Source organism: Centruroides sculpturatus, unplaced genomic scaffold (genome assembly GCF_000671375.1).
Source record: "Centruroides sculpturatus isolate CEXI.00-Female unplaced genomic scaffold, Cexi_2.0 scaffold653, whole genome shotgun sequence".
In the NCBI taxonomy this organism is placed as follows: domain Eukaryota; kingdom Metazoa; phylum Arthropoda; class Arachnida; order Scorpiones; family Buthidae; genus Centruroides; species Centruroides sculpturatus.
In genome coordinates this window covers 408,766-436,434 of record NW_019384874.1, presented here as the reverse complement: position 1 = coordinate 436,434, position 27,669 = coordinate 408,766, and the positions used below count along the sequence as shown (strand labels likewise).

Here is a 27,669-nt window from a genome sequence, read left to right as displayed (position 1 = left end):
ACACGACCGCATTAAAGTAGTATAGCAGCCAGCGCATTTAAAGTATGATATAAAGGAAACATTTTCCAACTGATTATCCGAGTCTTTTACCACAAAGGTTCAGTCATTCACCGACATTCGTTCCTTCACGAAGTTAAATAATAGTCTTAAGCTCAGGCATTTACAACCTTCATCAAACAAAATCATTACACCTTTTATTTTATTGATTTACATTCTAGATTACATTTGAATTTAACACTGTCTCTTACATTTTTTCTTGTTCACAAAATTTGTCAAGAAAAAGAAATCAATCTCATCTTACAACTTCAAGTCTACTTACTCTAAAGCAATTCCCATATAATACATCGGCGTAATATAACATAAATAAAACTAAGCATTGATACTGTATAATGCAATATTCCGAATAATACAAGTTTATTCTGTATGTAAATGTTGATAATCTAATTTCAAAAGCAATATTTCTCTATATTGTTAACAAACTTTCGGTCCCATATAAATAGTTCTAGTTAATTCTGATTGAAAAGTAATGGAAAACATTGGAAAAAATTTCTAGGAGTTGCAACCCAACTCCAACAGAAAATTCTTTTGAACACACGAAAATCATTCTGTTTCATTTACAACACAATAGTAATTTAATAAATAATCAAAACGAACTTCTTTTTGTAAAATAGTTTACAATTATTTTCGACATTCAACAATCACAATTTTACACCAATTATTTCAGGTTAATACAGAATCAAATACTTTTCCATACACATGTATTTTATACAGGCATTTTATGTAGATTTAATTCTCTGTACAATATGCAATAAGGAATGAGAAATTAAGATAATTTTCTACAGTTAAGGAATGTGAAAGATTAAAATACTTGCTTTATTCCTCACAACTCAAATTAGACTTATTTGATCAGGGAATTGCTATGTAACTATCAATTTTGGCGTGGTGACGTTGAGCGACACATTCCGCTATCCACACTATGTTCCTGCATTCTTGTTCCTTTAACTTCAGATAGGCAAAGAACACTCCAAAATGAAACTGACGTAAAAAGGCGTTGACATTTAGCTGCACCTGAACAAAACGGAAATAAATTATACAAGTGTTTTTATTTCATAAATAAGTAATACTTGAGAGCTTAGAAATTAATTAACAGCAGTTCGTAAAACTGATAAAGTATTTCAAATACAGTAGAGCCTCGAAAACTCGGCACTTGATAACCCGGCACTCCGGATAACTCGGCCACACCCTGGCAGGGCAAAAAAATCCTTAGTTAATTAATTTTCATTATAGACAGCTTTATGCCTCATAAAGTATTTTTCTGGGGTCTGTCTTATCAGGTAAATTACTGTACACAGTGTATTCATTAATTTTCATTTTCATGTAGTAAAGGCTCTATGCCTTCATAAAGGTCGTACTTTTCCTTTGTTTAAGGGTATTTGGGCAGTTTATTCTCTGTTGTATTCTCAAGTAAACAGTACATACAAATACAGTACAGTATTTTCTAAGGAAACACTCATACTTAGTTTTTTTAACCCCATTCCCGATAACCCGGCATTTTCACAAACTCAGCCACCCTTCGGTCCACATTAGGCCAAGTTTTCGAGGCTCTACTGTATAATTACAGTATAAAAATCTTTTGTCAATTATTACCCATTAAATTTGTGTTTAAACAGCTGAAATGTCTTCATAAATAAACATGCTTATATTATAAATAAATTTTTGCCATTTGATGTATATTACTTAACACTTGTCTGGCATACAAAGACAAAATGTTTACAACTGGCCATATATTTACACTATTAAGTTTTTATGTTATTTTACATACAAAAAGTTGAAAGAGAGCACTATTTATTTTCATTGTTCCTCATTAAAGTTTTAATTCAAAAAGTTTCTTGACTAAGGCATTTGATATAAATGAGGACAGTTTCTCTTGATGTGGACTAAATACATAATTTAAATATAAATTAAATTCATGTCAGGCCAATTGACATTTACATAATAAATTGCTTTGAACACTTATTTTAATACTTATTAAACTGTATCTTTAAGAGCTTATCTATCTTCCACCAAACACATTTATCACACTGTTCAACTCAGTAAAACATAGCTCAAATTTGTAAAACCCAGTCTCTATACAAAATTTAATATGATTCTTATTTGTATTAAGCTTAAGCAAGCATTCAAGCAGCATCTTTTACAATATTCCATCTAGCAACTAGAGCAAATTAAATAGATATTTTCAACAATTTTTTTAACAAAATACAAAAACAGATAAAAACTTTCCATTAAAAAAATTGGTTATAAATCAATATTACTGACACAGCTCTTTGTACAACAATTATGAAACATTTCCATTGCATCAATTGTGCTTTATCACTTTTTTTATGGGAGGAAAAACTGAATTGTAATGAAAAATGTTTTTAGCAGTTTTTTAGTTACTAAATAAAATTTTCTAGTCATCAATAATATCCTTTCATTTTTAAAAACAATTGTTATAAAACTGATTGGTTTAAATTAAGCATTCAAATTCTATTCTAAAACATAAGTTTCCTATGGTAAAATTGAAAACATTTCAAAAATCACTTTTCATTTTTGTTTATTGTTTAAATGTCAACATTTTGATAATAAACAAGAAGCCAGCTGTAAATAATAATTTAATATTTAACTAACTTCTGGCATTTTTAACAAAACACTCCACTTCCCACAGACATCAGATAAAACTTCACAAGACATATCCCAATTAATTAGTCAATTAGATGAATTTTTAGATAAACTTTTTAAACAACACTTACCTCATGTTCAAAAAATTTATCTTCTAACGTCTTTTCTCCTGGATTATTTCCTGCTCCTTCAAACAGTTGTTTGTAAAACTATTTAAAAAAATTATAAGTGTCTTCTTATCATTAAATAAATAATAAAATTGTAATTTGTTTTACATTGCAATTCAATAGAACTTATGTAAAACTCATAAAATGTTCTTATTAAAACAATAAGCTAAACTGCCAAGATTTAAAATCTAACTTTAATCTGCATTGTTTAGAACTACAAACAAATTAAATATTTTTTAAAATTAAGATTTAATATTTAATATATATTTAATGAAGGACTATTGCACTTATAACTAGATTTCAAAATAATGGAATATGCCTCTTTTTCAATTGCTATCACAGCATTTAAGTTGAAAATAATAATGTTACAAATGTGAAACAATGTAATAAATAAAATATCACATTCTATCATGTTTCATTTTTATTTCTTCCAAAACTCAGCTTATTACTGTGTATAGTTAATCAATGCACCTTATATACAAGTTACCATACCCAATTTCATTTCTTATCTTCACCCTGTCCAGTGATATTAAGCAAAATAGACATCAACACACACACACATACATACATATCCATGGAATTTTTTTTTTGAATTTTTTGAATTCAGTGGTCTCGAAACCCAAAGATTTGCAAAAAACTCAAAGGGTCAAATTTGACATGATTCCATTACTCTCCCTTGTTATATATACATAACAGTCAAGAAAGTAAAACCAAGAACCACCGGTCTACATATTAAAACAAACTGCTTACTGCATAATAATCGGCAACAGCTTTTACTTGATCATAATCATCAGCTTTTGCTAATTCTGCCAATCCATCGGGATATAATTTTCCACAGTGAGGATATAATTTAGCTCTGTCTTCCTTAGTCAATTCTGTACCAAAAGAATTTATAGTAATCACAAATGCTCTTCTGTCCGCTTCAAACTAAAAATACACAGATTCAATCATAAATATCGAAAACAAATCATATAATTATTTAAATACATTGATAAGTTCACTTTAATCAAAAATGTTACCAACTTATTATATTATACTTTTGTTGACTACAAATGTTCTTGTGAACTAGGACTTGTTACACTGAGGAAAGAGAAACACACAGTTTCAAATTAAAACGTATTTAATATAACAGGACTACATTACATTAAATACGTTTTAATTTGAAACTGTGTGTTTCTCTTCCCTCAATATAACAAGTCCTAGTTCACAAGAACATCCAAAGTCAACAAAAGTATAATATAAGTAATTAAGGACAAGAAGAATGTATCAACATGTTACCAAAATAGTAGTCAAACTTTGATCTATTCTGTTTTTTCAAAAACAATAAAAATTGACAAATTTATAACATATTTAGATGTAAGTAATTTGGAAATAGTAAAACTTCCATATTCAATGTTAGTAACGAAATTGTGATACAGTAGAGTCCTGCTGGTCCGAATGTGTTTCAGTCAATCAAGAAAAAATTCTTTTAATTCGCAAAATATACATTTTTTTTTGTATTTTCCAGTTGAATTTAAATGGTATTAATGGTACAAAAAGATTTAGAATTCCACAACAAAAAAAATTGAATTTTGTTGTAGTACTGTATTAATACTGTATAAAATTAATAAATCATTGTTTGACATAGCTTATTAAAACAGCAGATCTATACTATACTTACACATAAAAACAGAAACAAAAGTCATTGATGGTATTGGATCTATATAAACTTGACCTGTTTTACTGTTTGCTTCTGCATTATTTTAATTATTTGGCTAATCTAAAAATCTGCTAATCTGAACAAGGCTCAGTCCAAATTAGTTCGGACTAGAGGGACTCTACTGTAATTATGAGAAAGAAAAGAGAATTAGAACATAGTAGAAAAATGTTTCTGGCATACTAAGGCTAAGTATGAACTATACTGGCCACTTCATTCCAATTGCATTACTACATAAATAATGTCATAGCTGCACTTATTCATACAGCCTACATATTACCATCATTGCAACATTTGGTACAAAAAGAGTTACAATTTATTAATACGGCAATGCATAGGGCATGATACACTTATTTCAAGTGCATTCACACTCAAATGCAAAGATTCCTTTTCCTACCATCAAAATTAGAAATAATCAAAACAAATCACATTTATAGAAGCCCTTCCATCCTGTAGCTTGGGTCTGTATCCTTACAAATCACCAATTTCAAAAATTGGGATTTAACCTTCTTATAAAACCACAGCTACCTTAATGCAGAATACTATGTAATGACAGGAACAAATTAACTAACAACGTTAGAAAAATCAGGTATATATGTAATTCCCTTACAACACCAAAGCAATGATGAAGTAATATATAATTGGGCCACAAGTAGTAAATTGCCAAGATGAATATTGGAACATCAAGATGACATTTGTAAAAATAAAATTTCCACAGAAGATCTAGAAGGATTCTCAATCATTACTTTACATCTCTATGGAATGAATCTTCCATCCTTGTAAAATGTGAGAACTGCAACTGTTTATTCATCTGGAAAACATTGTTTATTGAAAAATTGGAGCTGTGTAATAGGCCCACTCTAGAGCTTCCAAAAATACAGGTATTTAATAATTTAAAAAATTAAAAATCACAGCTTGCAAAATAATTTTCAATTATAGTTTGACCATTAATTAAATGTGTAAGATTAATTTTGAAAGTAAATCATGTAAATTTAAAGACATGTTCAGATAAAAAAGGAGTGAGTGTGACAGACGAATTCTGCAGTTTTGCAGATTCCCTGACCTTTTCTGCTAAAAATCTTATTTCATGACTTTCTATGATTTTCCCTGACTTTCCAGGTCTGTATGGACCCTGCTATTACTTGTATTATTAACACATTTTTTCATAGTATTTTGATGCTCTGGCACTAAAAGAATATTGGTCTTGGTCTCCGTATGTTTTTTTTATTTTCTCATATATTGTTTTAATAAATACAAAAAGTTAATTTATATAATCAGTTTTGTTTTTATTATTATTCATTTTTTGTCTATTTATTGCCCATTTTTCTATAAGTTTCTTTGAATAATTAGTTAATAAATATTTTTTAAGCACATCATCTATCTCTGCATTTCTATCATTGACCTTCGTTCTATTATAAATTTTTTGGATCACCATTTTAAAAATTTTATGTATATTGGTATTGCTAATTTATAATATAATGTTATTGGTATTTGACAATGTTTGGCATATTTTTTAATTACAAATTTATCCATTTCTCTTTCTATTACCAAATGCAAATAATTTATCTTTTGATATTGTTTGACTTCCATCTGAAATTTTAAAGGGTCTAGAATTGTGTGTGATTTTCCAGCCTTTGTGGTCAGTAAGTGGATTGCTGCTGAAGCATATTGACTGGGCTGGTATGTGTTGTCCATTGTGTGAGTAAGATGATAGATGTGTTTGTGATGCATACTTAGGCAAGTGCTGCATTTATCATTGATGGCCAAGGGTAATTTAGCAGATTTTTCAAATGTGAGAGACTCTGTCTAACTTACAAATGTGATCATTGTTAATCAGTTTTGTTTTCTCCACAGAAATGAGTATGCTTATATACCTAAAGCCAAGTATTTATAGATCAGCTACCCAACATAAAGAACAGATCCTATTTGTCCAGTCACCCTAGATCAGATGTTGCTTATGACTCATTCTTTGCATCATTTCTCTTCAAAGACCTTATTGGAATCAGTGGCCCTACTGGAAAATTATGTTCCTGCTGGGTTCCTGCTCTATTGTTCATTGAAACTACTGTTGTTGTTATTATTATTGTCTTTTACTCTATCATTCTCAGTTTTTGTCTGGTATCAATCTCACAGGCAGGCTCAGGAGCCAAGCCTGTAAGACCAATACGAAACCCTAAACATTTTGGAGAAATTTTCTGACAATATAACACATTGCTAGAATGGTAACTTTTTGTAAGGTTATATATATATAAATTTCAGTGAATGTCTATTGTCTTCAGGCTTTTATGCCACAAATGTGTGATAACTCCTGTGGCAGACAGAACTGTTGTGATGGTATGGACTTTATTCATTTTCCAGAAGAACTTTACTTCTTGACAAAGTTCAGTATATTTATTTTTTCTATACAGTTATTTTGTAGATTATGTGTATTTGATATAGCAATGTCAATAATGTAGGTAGTTTTATGCACTTTGTCAATGAAGATAATATCCAGTCTATTGTGAGGGATCATTTTATCTCTTATAACTGCTCTGTCAAAATATAGTGTGCTGTGTTCTCAAGAATAGTTTGTAGAATATACATATAATATGGTATTTCTGTGGTGGTTAGTAAATATTTCTTTTCTACATACTGGTGAATTATTTTAGCTACCTGATTATGCTGTATAACTAGTCTGTGCCAGGCTTTTACAGCTGCCATGATATGTTGTATAGTTTCCTGTACAGCATTATATTATTATTATTATTATTATTTAGAAAATTAAAAGTGGATTAGTTAGTTATTTATGGTGAGTACTCAAGTTAATATGATTACTTAAAAATCAAGGCAATATTAAAAACACATGACGCAAACAATTCAAAATTATTGACAACAATTTATTGATATCTCATCCTGGCTTTGAGCTTCGGATAAAGTTCAAAGCCAGAATAAAATATAAGCAAATTTTTAAAATAAATTCACCATTATATATAATACATACCGCTAAAATTTCACACATAACTTCTGCAGTAGTTCCTCCTAATTCTTGACAAAATTTGTAAAATGATTCCAGATATGACTGTAAATAAAACAAATTTATTTTAAGCTACAAATCAATCAATCACCAGATTAAATGAGTTATATTACTGCTACTATTAATAATTAAATAGTAAGTAATTTGTCCTAGAGGTACGTATTAAACATCATATGTTTATTAATATTTAGTAATTAATTTATAAGGTTCTGGAATGAAAAAATTGTCCTGGATAGGACTTGAACCCACAACTACCACTTACTGTGTGGATGCATTGTTAGTTTTGCTAACTGGTCTACCATATGATTCTCACCTCCAGACATATTTTGTTTGAATACTATGGCACTCAGCCAGCAATCGCATGGTGTAAATATACATATATAAATTTGTAATTGTTTGGCTTATTATTATTATCAGGATTTGATATGTTTATAAATGTATATATAAACCATGCTGGGATAAAGCAACAGCCAACTGATTGCCATAGTAGATAATTATAGGCCATGGACATTGAAGTCATCTCCAGTTGGCACCGTAAGTAACAGAGGATGGTTGTATCTAAAGTAAATATGTCTGGAGGTGGAGATCAAATGGTAGTCTGGATAGCATAACTGGCAACATATATGCATAATAAATGGCAGCTGTTGATTCGAATCCTGCTCCAGGCAGATTCTTTTCTTACAGAATATTTAAAATTATTTAATAAATATTGATTTAATTATAATTATTAAATTTAATAAGAGATGGTGCCTAATGCCTAGTACCAAATTATTCAGTATTTAATTATTAATACTAGAAGTAAAAAGTAAAACAATTAATCCTGCAATTGTTTGGCAGTGAATAATTAAATGAAATGTTGCATGTTTAAAGAAACCAATTCTGAATTTATCAGAATTGCTATTTTTGACCTATCTAGGGTCATCTGTAAATCAAAAACAAACAGAATATATAACTAAAAAACTTACACATATGCTCTTAAACTTTTAAACTATAGAATTTTTCAGAACTTTAAAAAATTAAAAAAAAAATGAAATACAATATATTAAAACTTCTTGTCTCAATTAATTTTCACTAAAATATATCTCATATATTATATAGTGAAAATATTGAGACTAAACACACTGTTACTCAAGACATCAAAATGTCATTTCTATACTTAAAATGTACCTTACTTCTGGTATGCACTTCAGTCCACAAGACCCTCTTCAGCCATACATGAATAAATAGGTATCAGCTTTTAATAAGCTGATTTATGCTTATTAAAAATATAATAGATGTAATAGATGATTAAAACCAGATACATATTTATTTGTTTATGTCTGAAGATGGTCTTATGGACTGAAATGCATACCAAAAATAAAGATACATTCTAACTATAGAAGTGACATTTTGATGTCCTGAGTAACAGCATGTTAAGTCTTGATATCTTCACAACAGCGTATAAAATACCTTCAGTGAAAAATAAAACACTGTTGAACACAATTGTAACATGCATGATTAAGATTTCAAATTTATTGCAAGCAAATCTTCCTTCTGACTTTAGTTAACTATTTACATGGAAATATGGCTTGGAAAGATTTTTCAGTTGAAGAGTAAAAGTGCTTCAATTTGAACCATATAATGTCACAAATTTTATAGGTGCCAGTGCAGAGTTAAAAATGCCTACATAGCTATATCAGAACTCCCCCTGACAGTATAACTAATTATCTTACTAGTGAGGAAGTCACCTGGAAATTCATACCACTCGGATCACAAGTTTCAGAAGTCTCTAGGAAGTGGAAATAAAGTCTTTTAGACATCATAAAAAGAACTGTGGCAATTTGCAACTAACTATAGAACAGTTTATAACTATCACCATACAAAGAGGTGTTTTAAACAGCAGACTGCTGTTATCCGTCTTCCAATCCTAGTGATATTGAAGTACTAACTCGTCACTTTCTCATTGGAAGACCTCTGAGCAGCCTACCTAAACCAGATTTCACTTATAAACCCAATGATTATTTGTCTAAATGGCAAGTGTTAACTAAATTTGTTCAAGTTATATGGCATAAGTGAAAATTAGATTATTTAAACAACTTACAAGTCCGACATAAGTGGCAATTTGATAAAGACAATGTAACACCAAATTTTTTTTATTTTACAGGAAATTGGAAAAGTCTCATGACTGTTGATTTCCAACTCCTAACAATAACTACCCACAATGTACGATAAAACAACCAAGAAAAATTAAAATTAACATATATAACAATATAAAAAAACTAAAATGAGATTTATAAAATGTAGTTAAACATTAAAATTATTTTACATAAGAGAAGAACAAATAATTGATATTAAATAATATAAAATTATAAAATCAATAATGTTAAAATTTTATATATTTATATTAATATATATAATGAAAAAATGATAATTTAATGATCTTCTTAAAGGATGAGAATCTACTGCCCAGTAATTGGTCTTTGAATAGAGTACAGGATCATAGGGAAAGATGAGAGATGTCGTGATGAAAAAATCAAGATGTATTGTAGAAAGAGGCATATCAAAGTTATGTTTCATAAAGTTTCATAAATAAAGTTTATCATGATGATCAAACATGTGTCATCCTTTATTTGTGATTGTTAAGTTTTGTCTTTAGTGTTTAAATTCTTTTATTGAAATGTTATTTTAATACGGACTGTATTGTTGGCACTTAGAGTACCACCACATATTTGTAATGGTAAGCAAATAGTCTTAGAACAGTAAAATACATTGCAAAATGACAAATGTTCCACTATTCAGATGCATGCTGAAAATTGATGATACCAACAATAATCCTGATATTCATATGTATACAAAAAAAAATTAACTATTTCATAACAATAATTCTAAATGTTATCAGCTTGTAATTTCCTATGATAATGTAAATACTCTCAATAATTCACATGGTATTTTCTTCTCACTTCTTATAGAAACCATTTCACATAGCTGCTGTAATGTTTCTTTCTTTTTTTATTAATTTATTGTGAAAAATTAAAAGAAAACTTTAAAAATAATGAGGCTTTTTAAAAATAAATATAATCAAATACTGTTCATCATCCCCATATTAAAATAATATTTAAACAAAACAAAAACAAGAGAAACAAGAATATCAATGAAGTAATTTACTGTTTACCTTGTATAGTGTATTTCTAATAACTTCAATATTCACTTCATCCAAATCCTCTTCTGTGATACAGTCACTAAAAAATGGAGCTACAAATTAAAGTTTTTAAAATTAATATATAAAATTGTAATCATTCATCTCACTCTAGAAATGCAATAAATTATTTAAGCCAGTTCATAAAAACCTGTTTACTTTTAAAAATTCCTCCAATCCCAGCATCAGATCAAACTTTGAATAAAAATTAAAACAAAATATTCTTAAATCAAATTTTAAATTTTGAAGTATCTTTAATAAGAAATTTTTAATGAAAATGATTCAACTTTTTGTTCTTTTCAGTAAATAATTTCTAAATGTATTTTATCATGAATTGTTTAGAACAAATATACGCTCAAATATGTATAAAATAAATCAGCATAATTTCAAACTCATCGCAACATTACCTAGACAAGATCTAAATACCCCAGTCCAGATTTTTTGGATATTTTATTTTGTATTTCTTTGATTAACAAAAGTTGCAAAATACCAAATAATTTTTAAAAAAACTAAAAAAACTTTGTGAAATGGTCTTTAGGTCCCTGGGGACTTTCGCCCTGCCCATTTATGTTTCCAGCATTTGATTGTATGCTAGATATATAGACAATGTTCTCTTCATTTAGAAAAAGCATCCCATCATCCAGAATTTTATAGATGACATCGATAACAACCCATACGATCTCAGGCTAGAATTGGAGCAGGATAGTGAGAGGAAAGTGCATTTTCTTGATTACAATAACACTCAGGAGTGGCAGCATATTCATTAACATTTACAGGAAATCATCTTACAATCCTCTGTTCATTCCTTGGAGTTCCCATGACCCTCTCAACTATAGATTAGCAGCATTCTGGGTGCTGATCAGGAGAGCACATATGCACTGTACAAATACTTGGGATAGAAACAAGGAATTGGATTACATCATTTCCATTGGTAGGTGATTTGGTTACAAACATAGGACCATTAAAACCATCATTGATTCATTCCAACAGGACATCCCAGGAATTCTTCAGGAACTGAACATTTTATTGTAGACTATGCCACTCTCCTATGGAACATCTTTAACCTGTCCTGCGTTGTTCCTGAAAATTTTCGTGTTGACCTCATTGACCTGCGTGGATGATCCCAAATATTTTTGTGTCTGCATTGGAACATTTTTGATGCATCACAATTTTTACATTAAAACAAACTTTTAAAATATAATTTTTTTTTGTTTTTATATTTTTCAATATATTTATTTTCTTTGTGCAACATAAGAAAATAATTTTTAATGACATAGTAAACACAATTATTATTTTAAACAAAATTGTTAGGCTTAACATCGACGAAAATTCAACATGGCGCCACAGGCAACAGAGAAGAATTTCAACATCAAATAGGTTAAGGAGATAGGCAATGCCATTAGTCACAGTATCACCTTCAGAAGAAACTACATTTTATGGGTTATTAAGAAATGACAAGGATCCCCCAGACATGGCACTGGTACCAGGTGTTTGCAACATACCTGTAACAGACAGCAGACTTGCGCATGATCTTTTACTACATTGGGTCCACTCTGATATCCATCCAACAATGATTAAAAGAGCATAAGGATGATGTTAGGAAGCCTTAGCAGCATATGCCATCACTAATCAAGATTCTATGAGCGTTAAATGGGACCAAGCCAAATTGTCAAAAAAATAGGGAATCACTGACATATTCTCTATACAGAAGCTTTACATATTTATAAAGCAACATGTATGAGACATTCTATCAATTATAAGAATATTAACTGTCTGTCAACAGCTTGGAGGTCTTTTTTGTACACCCTCTACATAAATAATGCAAAGTCTCACAATAGCTATGGATTATACTATTTACATCATTTGATTCAACAGATGGGTTCATTATTTAAAGATATTTTGTATTTATTTAATTTTGATGTCTCTTTGTATTTTAGAATATTTTCAAACTTATACATTTGTTTTACAATATGTTAACATTCAGATGTTAAATTTGAATTTGTATTCTAGAATATTTTTTCCAAACTACTGTTGTGGCATTCCATTACATATTCTATTGGAAGGAGAACGTTAAAAACATCCAAAAATGTTATAGTTATAAAATTTTTTTTCTGTTTCTTCAAGGTTATTTTTGTGAGAGTTTATCTTACAAGTTAGTATGACCATCAGTAACTTATGACATTTCTAATTTTGTACTGGCTGATATCAAAATAAAATCTACAATTTTTGTTATGTCAAAAGCATTTTTTTGCATTACTTGTTTTGCTACAATTTTAAAGACAACCTTAGCAAAAATCTCCTGAAGAATTCACTCCTAGCAACACTAGTTATCAAATGTTAAAGAAAGCATTCTCGAGTACAATAAAACAATTACTTCGTCATTTTACCCACTTCTAACCAAGAAAGGAGTTTTTGTTTACAGAATAATAAGACAATTAGCAATTTTTTGACCTGCACAGTGAAGGATGCAGTCAGGTCTATTACTTTCCTGGAAGAGAATGAACAATGCTCTACTACTCTGGTCATAAAAGATAATACCTTCTTGTGAAATTTAATACAAACCAAATGTCAATTCATGTAAATTGAGATAATTTGTAGCAAGTTGAAATTTGGTATGTTTATTTTTTCCATTTAATAATCAAATTACAAAAAAAAAGATTCACTTTTGTCATTCCACAACTATTTCATATTGTTAGATGTAGACAAAAGGTAGAAATTAAAGATATAATCATAGTTTTTGATTCAATATTCATTTTTATACAATTTTAGTAAAATCAGTGGTATCTGTGAAATGCCATGCCAGTAAACACATTTGTTGATAGAATGCATGCAGTGAAGAATTAAATGTTGATATAATTTATAATAATTTCCAGTCAGACAAGTAGTAGTTTGCCTAAGACACAGGAGAAGTAAGTTAAGATTGCAATTATTTCAAATTACTTAATTAAATGTAATAATATTGAATTCCAAACTATTTTTTATTATATAAACATTCCAGCTAACTAGAATGTTGTTTTATATAATAAAACAACATTCCATTTAATAATATAATAAAACAACATTATTTTTTATATAATAAAAAATAACAGTTGTTTTATAAATGCAAAATAACAACATATGAATTCTCTACTTATGGATTTTATTTGCTATATTTCCAAAAACACTTAAGTTGAAAATAGAAACAGCTACTCCGTAAAACAAACTTTAATTAAATAATATACTGTGTATATTCAAGCAACTCTAAACTTGAATTCTACACAGGTCTCAACTCTTTCAATAGGTAAAAAGAATAAACAAAGTAAATATTGATATCATGTTGAAATCCTGTATACAGGACAGTAGGCATAAATGAGTTAATTAACATGACAATCAGACGAAAGAGAAGTTGAAAATGGTAGTATCAAATGATCAGAAGAGAGAGTCACAAAAAACAGTGAAGTCGGGATGCAATATCATAGAATTCACAACATTTTGAAATTGAGATAGAATATAAACATGAGTAACATCTGTCAATAGTTTCAAAAAATAGTTGAATAGTTAGAACCAGGAGCATACATTAAACCATATGCCATGGTGTGTATAAGATAATCCAAAGCTGAAATGTTGTCCTAGCAAATTAATGACGTAACAGGTGCTTCTTCTTTATTCAAGTTTTGCTTTTGTAAAATCCAATTTAATTTCTTCAGAAATTTTTTGACAGGTTTCATATAACTTTCCTATTCACTTCACATAGTAAACCTTGATCTTGTTCATATACAGTAGACCCCCCTATAAAAGGGGTTCATATAGTTCGAATTCCTATATAATGGCAAAAAAATTGTGACTGTATTCGTATAAACATGCTAAAAGAGACTCCTATAATTCAGTAAAACATCATCGCCAACTCGTGTTGCGACAGGATTGGTCGAATCTAGACCAATAGCAGATATTGCACAAACCATTGAGTTTAAATGAGCAGCGGACCTATTAAAAACCATTTATTATTTAACGGCCATAAAAATTATATTTATATTAATGATGTCTCCAAAGTTCAGCAAAGTTTTTACAGAAAAATAATTTATCAGGAAGCACGCGAGCGCCATTCGATGCACCTCTCCACAACGAAAACAAGCTTAAGCAATGGCGTCATTGAACGATGCACACTCAGTAAGTAATCCTACAATTTTTTGTTTATAGCGTAGTTTATATGGATTATTCCCAAAAAATTATATGTATTTTGGAAATGTTGAGTCGAATTAGTCTAGAATTGATTAATTTTATGGAAGAAAACCTTTCAAACAGCCGTAGTCTGTAAACTGCATACGTGCCAGGCTGTGATTGGCTCATGTATTTAATAAGGACTCGTAGAAAATGGATTTCATAAAAACTGGAACATATCTACCGTGTTATGGGGGGGGTCAACTGTATATCATTTTCCAGCTTAATCACCAGTATGTTTGAGAAAGCCAATTTGAACATCAAGAAAGGTTATGTATTCTTAACTCAGAAAATTAATTAAGCTGGAAAATGATATACACGAACAAGACCCAGGTTTACTATATGAAGTAAATAGGAAAGTTAAAATTTTCCAAGAAATACTAGCATAAAATCTGTTAAAAAATTTCCGAAAAAATTAAATTGGATATTTCAAATGCAAAAACTGAATAAAGAAGAAGGACCTGTTATGCCATTAATTTAACGGGACAACATTTCACCTCCGGATTACCTTGTGTGCACCATGGCATATGGTCCCATGTATGCATCTGGTACCAAGTCACATCCAGAGCATGTAATGCTTAAGTTAAATAGTTAAAGAAAGAAAAGAGATAGAGAGATAAAGAGAATAAATAGAGATTATATCAGGAAACAAGGCATTAAATGCAAACATTGAGAATATTTCATTGTATAGGAAAACTGTTAAAATGTAAAATGAAGGGCATAATTTCACAAAACAGTGCTCACTATTATGATCTTCATTTTAGCAAAGAATGACAATACGTGAATGAATTCAATTTTTGCTGCAATTCTGGAAAAATTCTTAAATTTTTCATGTCATTCCACAACTGCTTAAGAATTTGTTCAATAAAACTTATGCTTGAACTGCAAATGTTTAGTAGTATATAAAAAATTAAACATTTTAGCAAATATTTACAGAAGCAAAACTCAATACAAGAAGGATAGAAACCTTTCATTTTGGTGTGCACAAGACAGATTCTCATTGCATTAGTCTAGCAGCTCTATCACAAAATGTTCAAGTAAATTATGACAATATTAGTAAAAGTGGAGATAGTAAAACACAAAAAACAAAAATATTCCAAAAAATAAGAAACTCCAATAAAAAGTTCAAAAAATTGAAACAAGAGTTTAGTGCTTTCAACTTATCCACTGAGGGAAGAAAGGCAATCTCAAGTACAGGTATACCTTGCCTTACGTCGGTAATTGGTTCCAGGAAAATGACGTAAGTCGAATTTACTTGTCTCAGAATCTACTTGCCACTAACAAGGGAACTGTCGGAGTGGCATCTAATAAATTTTAATAAAATTTAGTTAATAGTTATGTTAAAAGTATACAAACTCTATATTAAATTTGTAGTATTCACTAAAAGAGTTAATCAGAGTTAATAGCAATCAAATGTCGTACTATTTTATATGCGGATTTTTAAAAGTGAAAGGGTCGCGGAGGAAGACGGCGATATTACATTTAGAATAAATTCTGGAATTTTCGAAAATGGGAGNATCTATTTTAAGCTTACAAACAAATAAATTTTAGTTTTTAATATAGTACAGAAAAAAGTAATTTAAATTTACGAATGCATGTACTGTAAATACATCATGTACTTGTAAATGTATATATTTTAATATGATTTTATGTGCTTTAAACGTTTTTCTAGTGATATTACGTCTTCAATATTTGTAGCGGACAGACGTAAAGTCGAATAAAATGATTTAAACTTGATTTTTATTTTTCCATATACTTTCTTGACAAACGACGTATAATCGGGAACGACGTAACTTGAAACGACGTAAGTCGAGGTATGCCTGTACTGTACCTTGGGTTAAGTATTTGATCCTGACAATGGTTAAGTTGGCTAAACCAAAAGTACTTGAGTGATGAAGTTTTTTATGTCTTAAAAGGTATTTTAATAATATTCATTTTATCATCCTATCCTCATTCTCTTAGGAAAACCCATAATATATACTAAAAACATCTTGGAAAATCTATGGAAACACAAATTAAACTCCAATGTATAAGTAAAAGTCCAATAAATAGTTTTAAGTTTTATTGTTGTAACATTAACATTTTCTTCTTCAAATTCATCTTAAATTTGTTATGTAGATAAATTATAAAAAAAAGTTCAAAAATGCTTAGTATTAAAATTACATTTCTAGAATAAGCAGTTTTTACTTTGTTAAATGTAACATTACTAAAATATTTTTACTTAAATTTTCTCTTACCTAGAGGTGTATCAACTAAAATAGCATTATAAAGTTCTGCTTGAGTAGAAGGAATATGTGCTGCAGCCATTTGTTCAAAGCTACCCAATGGATGACATTTTGGAATAAGTTCGGTGATGGGACGTTGATGCAATGTTCCCGTGATAAGTAAAATGATATTATCAATCATGTAACTGTACCTAAAGAATTAATAATGTAAAATTTCAATAAAAACATACAACATAAAAAAATAATAAATTCTTTGTGTTTAACAAATATAAAAACTCCAGATATCATTAATCCAATATTTTGTAAATTAAGATATTTCTTCTAAATTAGAGCAACTGACAAAGTAAAATATAGAGATTCAGACATTTCATAAATCTAACTACAAATTTATTCAAACTATTACATGAAAAAATCAGATTCACAATTCTTAAATTATGTAACATTTACTAAATTTAACATCCTGTTAATTTTAAAATGTTTTATATTAATTAAATTATCAGTATTTTTTCCACATCCAAGAGTGTATTTTTCAAAAAATGTTTGCTTGTTTATTTCAATTTATATCATATACTTGCTTATTAGTCTCAGAACTACAGAAATACAGAATACAGAAAACTTCTCATACATACTAAACTTTAATTTCACAAAAATATCTATAAAAACAGATAAACTAACTAATTTGTCAATTTTTTAACACATGCATTTGGAAAGCCTACTTTATTATATAATGGATTCTTGGCTTTAATAGACACCCCCTCATCCAAATTAGTCAATTAAATCAAGGTTTTACTGTAATTTTATAAATATGCATATAAAGAATACCATATACTCTACATAGAGTCTACACCATTCTAGGAATTAGCAAATTTAATCATAATTAGCAGATGAGCCTGGCATTGCCTGGGCAAAAAATAAACAACAACAAAGACAGATTATTAGATTATTTCATACTTTTAACCCTTCTATTATATTATATTATAGTATTTGATTTATACAACTACAAACTTATCATATGTAAGGGTTTATCACATCAAGTGACCAATCTAATACATTTTAAAGAAACTGTATATTCACTGTCAAATATCAAAGGGTAATCTGGTCACGAATGAAACTTGCAAAAAACGGACCACAGATCTAAACTCAGCACCTTCAAAAACCCCTTAAAACATATTTTGTACTCATCAGTAACCTTATATTATGTAATTTTCTTATTTGAATGCCACCATACCACTGGTCCAATAGAAAGAAGGGACTGTTGCAGAAGGGGGTCAAAGTAATTTGATCAAAAGTAGTTGTTGACCTCAATAATGGTCAAAGACAACTAATTAATACTGTTCTACTATTAATATTTGAGAAATGATATGTGCTAAACAAGTTGTGGTGGCCTCACTTCTGATCAAAGTTGCTAACATTAACACAAAAGATTTTATATAAAACTTGTTTAAATAAAAAAAAAAAATCTTGTAAAAATGAGAGAATAATTGTCTTTATGTGATAATAAAGTGTTTATATTTTTGCAACAGATTTTATAAACTACGTGGGAAGTATGTTCTCATAAATACCGTGTTTATAGAAAAATTATTGGAATGCAATTTGAAAAAATTATAGATTTATAAATTCAGACTGTCATCTACCTGTCTGTAAATAATCAATTTTACTATTTAGTTCTTTTTTAATCTCAAACTTAATATCTACATTAATTTTATTTACTTCATTAAGTATAAAAGATTCCTCTACTTTATTTTTTTTTATCAAAAACCAAGAACATGTATCCACATATCTTGTTAATAATTTCACACCTTTAATTTCTTTTGTCTTCTAATCTATCTTAATCATAGCTATTTCTGCCAATCTAAAACCCTATTACTGTACCCATATTAATACCATCTTTTTTTCCAAAAAATTTTTTTACCATTTACCAAAAGTAAATATTAACAAATGAAACCTCAATTAAGTTAAATTATTCATAATATCTCATCCAATCAGAATTTGTGACATTTAAAAATACTTACGTTATATAATCTAGAAAAGTCGATAAAGGCTTAACGGCATGATTCCTTATATGATTAAATTCCAATACGAGTTTCTCACGTAATTTTTCATCAATTACCGAGACTGCTAAAGGACTCGCTTCGTTTGCTAAGAAATTCCCATAATCAGTGCTTTGCAGATGAAGTTTCAAATCTAAAATATATAATAATTATAAGCAAGAATTTTAAAATAATACATTATATATAAATAAAAATTTTGAAATTCTCTCAAAAATCACTTAAAAATGCATTTACATTTCTTTATATAAAAAGAATTGAAAGACAAGAGTCATATATCAACAAACACTTAACAAAGGAGGGAAGGCTTTTGCAAAGGGATAGAAGACACGAAAAGACTTCACTTTTGACTCAAGTCAGACTTGGAGTTGAAGCGATGCCTATTCATTTGTTCCCATAGCAACTATTCTTTTAAGATTAATTTTTTTATAATAATTTTTGGTCATATAAAAATACACACATACAGATTTAGTTTTTATATTATTTTTAACAATATTTATCTGTATATATATTAAAAGCAAAATGTTCAGTTGCAGTGACACACAAATAATGTAAAATTAAAAATTAATATGATTTACAATTTGAAAATTTCAAAAAAAACTTTTAAATGGTTTTTAAAAATGTTTTAATTTTCAATTAATTTGATTTTAATTAGTTTTGATTTTATTTTTAATTTTGGTTTCAGTTTTAGTATAAAGGCCATAGTTTTAATTCATTTTTGGTTTATTTAATATTAATTTAAATTTCCATAATTATTTTTAATAATTACCATATTTATTTGCATATAAGAGGAGGTTTTTATTCATTTTTCATTGCTTCAAAAACCTAGAGCATCCTATATGTGCGAGCAAAAGATTCTTTGCCTTTTTGCAATAATTTTTGTGAACCATATGTTTGCATTTTTTACTGGATGATAACCCTCTGGTATTTAAAAACAAAAGTATTTTATCTTGGTTGTTTCAATTGTTCTGGTGTATTGTCAGGAGAAAAGATGAATAGCAATAAAAAAGCAAAGCTTTTGAATTGAATTCAAGATTGAAATTCCAAAACCACATGAGAGCATGATATAAGTTTTAATCCATTCCCATGTGAAAACAGATGATTATTTGGAAATCAGAATTTGGAGAGACTCATAAATATAATCGATGGAGTGGATTAGACTGTTAAGAATTGGCAAAAAAGGTTCTTGTCCAGCTTTACATTAACAAATTATGCTGCCGATTTTACACGATTTTCTTTAAGTTTAAATGCGAATAATTTTTGCAGGACAATGTTTGTATTTACGTGCCTTTGACATTTTATTTGTGATTAAACAAAATAAAATTAATTTGTATTAATAAATCTAATTTTCTTTATTTTGATCTTTAAAGTCACACCTCGTCCTATATGCGAGATCATAAGTGAGTAAATACGGTATTTATTTAATTTTGCCTGCATTTTTTGAACCCTTAATTACAATTTTTTAAAATTAATTGCAACTTTTTTTTTCTTTTGTGACACAACTATAAAAATTATTTTAGTGTTGTTTCACAAAAAAGACAATCAAATTTAAATTTATTATAATTTTTTTTAGTAATTTCATTGATTTTTATTTTAGAAATTTGCCTGCTTTTTAAAAATTTTAATTTTAAGAGAATTAATTAAACTGTTGGGCTACCTAGTACGGACATAAAAATGCCTGATACGTGCACTGCTATATGCACTTAAGTTAATAGTAACTGAAGAAAGCCAACATGATTCCCTTTTCTGGAAACTATTTATGATCAAGGATTTTTGTTTATTATATATAATTTTACATAAACTTTTATCTTAAACAGAAAATATCAAAATTAATTTAATCTTCTAATAAGTTGAAAACATAACATATATATATAGGCCTATATATATATATATATAAACCTTAAACTGGTGTTGCAGATAAGTGAGAGTTCCGTTACAAATGTTTTCAGTCTATTTCTAAGAACTTCAGGCTAACTGATTCAGAAATAGAACTTTTCTGTATAACTCCTACAGGTCTGTTTTAATGATGGTGTGTGTGGACATATGGTTGCCACAATACAGCTCCTTGATGCCAATGCAGAGGAATATGTGCAAGGTGAAGTTGAACAGTAAGTGACCAGTATCATCTGGGCCTTTTGCAGATCATAAAGGATGACAGCAGGACTGAACATGAATTAATGCCCGAGTCACCATGTGTCTTGTATACCAATATTCAATCCAATCCAATCATTACAAAAGATTTGCCATCAACTGATTATAATGTGCCAGGATTATGGGCCTAGACATGTTCTATATGACTGAACTTTTTGTGCAATCTTTTGAACATTTGTTTTTGGACAGGTCAAACTGCTAGACATACTGTACAACCTCACAATTTATGGCATCAACTGTTCTTGAGCCATTTAAATCCTTCCCAAAACTAAAAGGTACATCAAATTTCATGTTGTGTGAATTTAATGTAAAGATATTACTAATGAGAGAAAATTTGTGGTCTACCACGGCAGTGTCAGAACACGACAGAAATCAATTTAAGGAAAAAGATGATGCTCTAGTAAGCCAAAGACTGTGGGATCAAGAAGCTCTCACTATAATTGCTCTAAGTGTTGCTAGCCATGTAAACAAACAAGCATCCATCACTGTGAAATTGCCAGAGAAGCCTAGAAAGTACTGTATCACACAGAAGAACTTTGGATTATTGAGGACTCAACTTTCTCAGCAGCTTTATTCAATCTCATATAAACATGTCAAGATATAATTATATAGATGAACTTCAGAAAATCATGGATATGTTAATCGACTTGGATGATAAATTCAGTGGCAAGGACACTTGTTACTATTCAAAATATCCAATAAATTCAATAGCTTAGTTCAATGTTGATTATGTTCCAGTGATTGTGAAAGGAATTGAAGAAGACTGCAAAAAAATTTATTTTTTGTATATGTATTCTATATTGTATATTTTTTATAATTTTTAAAATATATTTTAATGTGTTATTTTTGAACTTTACATATATGTATTCATCCTGAATATTTTAAATTATATTTTTCAATAAATAGTTTGTTTTTATTGCTCACATTTTATCTTGTCTGTTCCATTAAAATTTGCTTTTTTAGGATAGCTGCTTAAATGAATTGGGAAAAATTAGTCAGGTCCCAACGTGTTGAGTGTATTTAGAACAAATTTATGGATTGTGTGTGCAGAGTAATGACTGTCTTAATTACTTTCTCAATGACTATCAATTAACCTATCAGGGATTTTGAGAGTGGAATGATTCGTGCTTACAAAAGACATAGGGTCACACTTACCATCAAACCTTAGCTGTTGGTGCTGCAGAATTCTATACAATGATAAGAATCTTTTAGGAAAATTATGAAATTTACATTGTCCCAACAGCAAGTGCAAACAGAAACAAAGTTCTTTTACATAGGTGCTGCAACTAAAAATTTATTAAATCATTTAAATCAGGGGTGTCCAACCCGCGGCCCGCGGGGCGCATGCGGCCCAAGGCAAGTTCCAATGCGGCCCAATAAACGTGTAAACAAAACCGACAAAATGTTTTAATTTTCAATTAATTTGATTTTAATTAATAATTAATTTTGATTGCATTTAATTGTAGGTTTACTTTTGGTTTTGGTGGAAAGTGGCTACCTAGCATGCTTTAATTCATTGATATCTGCAAAGTTCCAACATTTTTTATTGAGATGAAAAGGGTTCTGTGATAAAAATAAGTTTGGAACCTCTGATCTAGACTAATTATTCTTAACATTTTTGAGCTAGTGACACATACACTAGTTTTGATAGCATATTAAAATATGTTTTTATATATATAATGAAATATGTCATTGAAGATATGCAACTTTTTATGTGAAAAATATAAAAATATAGAATGTAGGAAATAAAAAAAAAAATAAAATAGGAAAAAAAGTAGTTTTAAATGATTTTTTGAAATTTTGTGGCATGTCTATGAGAAATTTCACACTCTAGTTGAGAATCATTGATCCATTCCATAATTATAATTCAATACAGGAAATTGTATTTACTTGTGATAAAGTGATAGTTTTATTAAAAACTTTTTCCTTTCTCATAGTTCTAAGTGTGTTTTTTTTTTTGCTGGCAGTTTATTTTAATTTTTAATTTTCATAAATCAATATAAATTCACTGAAAATAGTTGCAGCTTATTGCATCTATTAAAGTTATCAGTGCTATTGGTTAAAGATTATATAAATTATTTCTATTAATTTTATTTTATTTTATTTTTCTAAATTTTTATACAAACAAATAAGTTTTCTGTTGTTCTAAATTTCTAATATATAAGTAATAAGTGACATATGTCAAACATCTTCAATATATATGCAGTAGGATCCAAAAGTTCTAGGACTGGGTCCACACAGGAATATATATGTATACTGCATNTAAAATCGCCGACCCGGACGGCGGGTGAAGTTTGTTCGAACAGAAGTTCCTGACGCATGCGTATGTCATTTTGCAATGCGAAGAATAATTTGCAGTGCATGCTGGTTCTAAATCAGTTACAGTTAGCGACTAGAGAGACTTGGATAAGAGTAACGCAAGTGACCTAGCTCTATTGGATATTGAAGGTGTATATATATACGAATAAATCGTACAAGCAAAGAAAAAAACAAAAAAACAAAAATAAAAAAAGGTCAACAGGTTGCGCACGATATCCTCGGACGGCGAGTCGATTCGTGGACTATCCGGATGGATGGCAACACTATTGCCATGCTCATTTCAATCGGTCCGAGTCGTAGGTGCACGAAAATATGAAATAAAATGGTTCAAATTCTTACAAGATATTATTATTATTTATTGTCAAATTTTGCCGCCCCCCTAAAAAGTACCGCTCGGAGCGGGCCGCCCCTTTACGCTACGCTACTGCTTGTGGCCCAAAACTCCTTGACTTCTTCCAATGCGGCCCAGAGAAACAAAAAGGTTGGACACCCCTGATTTAAATGAACACCAGGACAAAATTAAAAATAAAATACCCTCCCCTGACCTTGTAAGAAACATATCTATACTATTATTATAAAAAGGTAAAGTTTGTAAGTTTGCATGTAAGGGTAATCTCCGAAACTACTCATCCGATTTCAAAAATTCTTTCACCAATATTTAGAATGGACCTTCAGGGTGGACATAGGCTGTATATTATTCCATTAAACATTCATATAAATGAAAAGATATCATCTAGGATTAAGGCTTTTATGTCCAACACATGGCACTAACTCCAAGAGTACGACGACCTAAGTTTACTTTTCTGTGAGGCATTATGCATTTCTGTGAGGATAAAATAAAGCAGATCATCATCTATCTCTCTATATAAATAAAAATGTAATGTTCATTTGTTCCTACTGATTCCTTTGAAACGTTGACAAAACGTTGCATTCGAATACACGTGTTTTTATATAATATACGTGTCATAATTCCCCCCACTGGGGTGGAGATGGACAGGATTAAGACTTACCGTGAAGAACTCTGCTTCTATTTATACTATTTTATATGAGGTTTTTTGCATTTTAATAGGGTATGTCAAGAGAATGTACAGTAAGAAGAGATTTTTCGAAATTCCCCTAACAGGGAAAGTGTTGTACATTTATAAGAGATGCATTTTGAGCCACAACAACGCGTGGCAGGGTCTGCTAGTTAGAAAATAATTTTACACCATTATAGGCCCATACTTTTATACTTAAGCAATGTTTAGATTGCAGAACCCTGTTCATATGGGAGACATTATACATATCTTTGTTAAAACCCTGCAACTCTTCCACTCTCAAAAATTCTATGTATGATACCTAAAAACAATGTTTGTTTTTGAATCAATGCAATTAAATGTAAAGACTGCCGTAAATAAAGGTAAGCACTTGCACACACATAATCCATGTTGAATTTTAATTACTTTTCAACCCACTATAGCATACCTTGAATTCTGTTTAACAAGTGTGATGTGTTCATGGTTCTCTACTCAAAAGACATCAATCATTAATAAGCATGGATGAGCTGTTTCAGAATGCAGGAAAAAGAAACCAATACTCAAAAAAGTGAATAGAATCTCTTTGTTAAGCATTTGGTTTTTTGTACGATATTAGAGCAATGTTCTACATAAACAATAGTTCAAGCTCTTTTCTTGTAAAACATCAAATGTAAAAGGGAATACTTCAGAATCATAGAATACCATAGAAAATAACTTCAGTTTACCTTCAAAGTGTAACCTTGGAATGTAGTCAGAAGCTAGAAAATGCATAATACATTATTAGCAAGTACTTTGAAACTTTTTTGTTAATTTTTAATTTGTAGTTATTTATGTTTGGGAAAATAATGCATGCTTATCTTTCCTAGAACTGCTTTACTTTCGTATTGACACACTGCAGTATTTCCTATTTCAAGAAATTTCAGTCTCAATTTGAGTTATAGCCCAGGTATTATTAATTAATTACAATGAATAGATGAAGATATTACCTACAATCTCTCTGTACTTGTGCAGTTCTAACTTCTTTTCAGTTACCAACTCAATTATTTTTATTTGGAAAGTGTTCTATTTTCAAAGTTAAAACTGTAACTAGGAAAGTATCAAAATCTTGTTTTTCCAATTCTAATGTGCCATAAAATCTAATGCAGACTCAATTTTTTAAATTTCAAAGGAAGGGAGTCATCTCAATACTGTAATGTGTACCCTATATCAAAAATGCAGGCACAAAAAGTTAATATATTTAAACACATCTTTTGAAGCAAAATGCAATTAACATATCTTTTGAAAAAAATTTAATTTTTATTTTTACAATCCACATGTCTACATTATTCATTTACAACTCTATCATCAGGTACAGAGGATTTGCGGATAACAAACTCGCAGTCAAAATTGCAGTATGATAAATACTTCAACAAGATTATATTTTGGTATGCACAAGTACGAAATTTACCAGAGACACAATATTACACTAAAATATCTGTATACATGTTCTTTGACAAGTAGAAAACTCTCAGTTTAAATACACCTTTACGGGAAATTTGTCTGCCAACATCAGTCACTCAACCAACCACAATTCAAAGACCACCAAATCACTCCAAAACCAAAACCAAAGTAGCAAGAGAGAGGTTTACAGCATCTATATTGGCATTATATCACACACAAATTGCCAAGCAGAGCAAAGAAAAAAGGACACAAAACACAAATGAGGCAGCATTTCAGGCATCCATTAATAGCAGTCTCTCTGCATGCCTATCACCATGGGCACGCACTGCCATTCATAGACATTCTGGAATGAAGACAAAAGAAAAAGACAGTGGCATCCCCTACCTATCGAAGAATAGCGACGGCAGGACGTACGATTTTAAAACACACTTTTTGTTTTTGTTTATTTAAAACACACACTTTTGGAGACAATCATTAAACACGGGATTTCAATGAAAAAATTTAACCATCAAATGGATTGTCTCGTAGACATAGTATTCAAAGTAGCAACAAAAAAACTTGTAACAACACCCACACCACCAAGTGCACCAACAAGCACTATTGCTTCTAGATTTTTATTTGTAAAACTGCAGGACGGACACTGAAGCGAAACAGTCCAAGCAACGGAGGACATTTTCCTCCTCCACAAACTGCCACCACAGATGGCCATTCCTGCCGTCCAACGGCACGCACTGGGAATGCGAGAGTGCATTCCGCAGGAATTTTTAAGCAGACATCACACACATGGAGGGCGAGCAAAAGAAGACACCAGAGTCTACTCCGTGCCCAATTCTAACACGCTGGTAGTTCGAGACCAGAAAAATCCAAAAAGATGCACACTAGGATCGAAAAAACACTGTAATTTACATATTAAAAACGTTTTGATCTAACGTTTAATATCAGTTCTTAAGAGTAGAAGTTCTCTACGTTCTTTCTCCTTTCAATTCACAGTCAAAATTTAGTAATTAACGATCAAAATTTATATTTTACAGTAAATTAAATTGAAAGAAACAATGTATAAAGAATTTACGCATCTTCGACATCGCCATTTTCGTCACGAATATACTTTTTTGCCTGTCAGATAGGCAGAGAGATATCCGCTTACTTCGTACGAACAAAATCAAATTTCTCAAATATTTAAAAAGTAATCGACAGAATTACGCGAGAACGTAATCACTCGGCTGGAAAGGACCGACTCGATGGCGTATTTTCATTAAAGAAATAATAAGAGTAATAAAAGAGGGAGCAAGAATTACGAAACGAAGGTTTTAACACCATTTAAATACGGGCTACACCTTCTCGCTGGGCTTATACGCTGATATCGACCGTACCTATCCAAGAAAATCGCTCACCTTCCAAAGTTTCGCATTGAACCAGATTCATATAATCGGACTGTTTTAAGATTCCGTAACGAAATCCTCGTACCAAACCTTCTAAATAACCATTATCGACGTTGAATAATGCTTCCGACATCTTGACTCCCGATCATATGATCGCCTTCTGCCGGCCTATCTTTGATTTTGCA

At 29.8% G+C, this 27,669-nt stretch overlaps 1 protein-coding gene across 1 annotated transcript; it reads right to left on the bottom strand.

Annotated features, from left to right (window-relative positions):
- Positions 1 to 171: 171 nt before the first annotated feature.
- On the bottom strand, positions 172 to 27,669 carry LOC111630922 (V-type proton ATPase subunit d 1-like). Its single transcript, XM_023375082.1, has 8 exons — positions 27,497 to 27,669; positions 19,144 to 19,315; positions 17,144 to 17,322; positions 10,686 to 10,765; positions 7,502 to 7,579; positions 3,576 to 3,752; positions 2,790 to 2,867; positions 172 to 1,068 (listed from the first exon to the last, which is right to left on the bottom strand). The coding sequence occupies exons 1-8, from the start codon at positions 27,615 to 27,617 to the stop codon at positions 907 to 909; spliced, it is 1,047 nt and encodes a 348-aa protein (XP_023230850.1). The 5' UTR covers positions 27,618 to 27,669; the 3' UTR covers positions 172 to 906.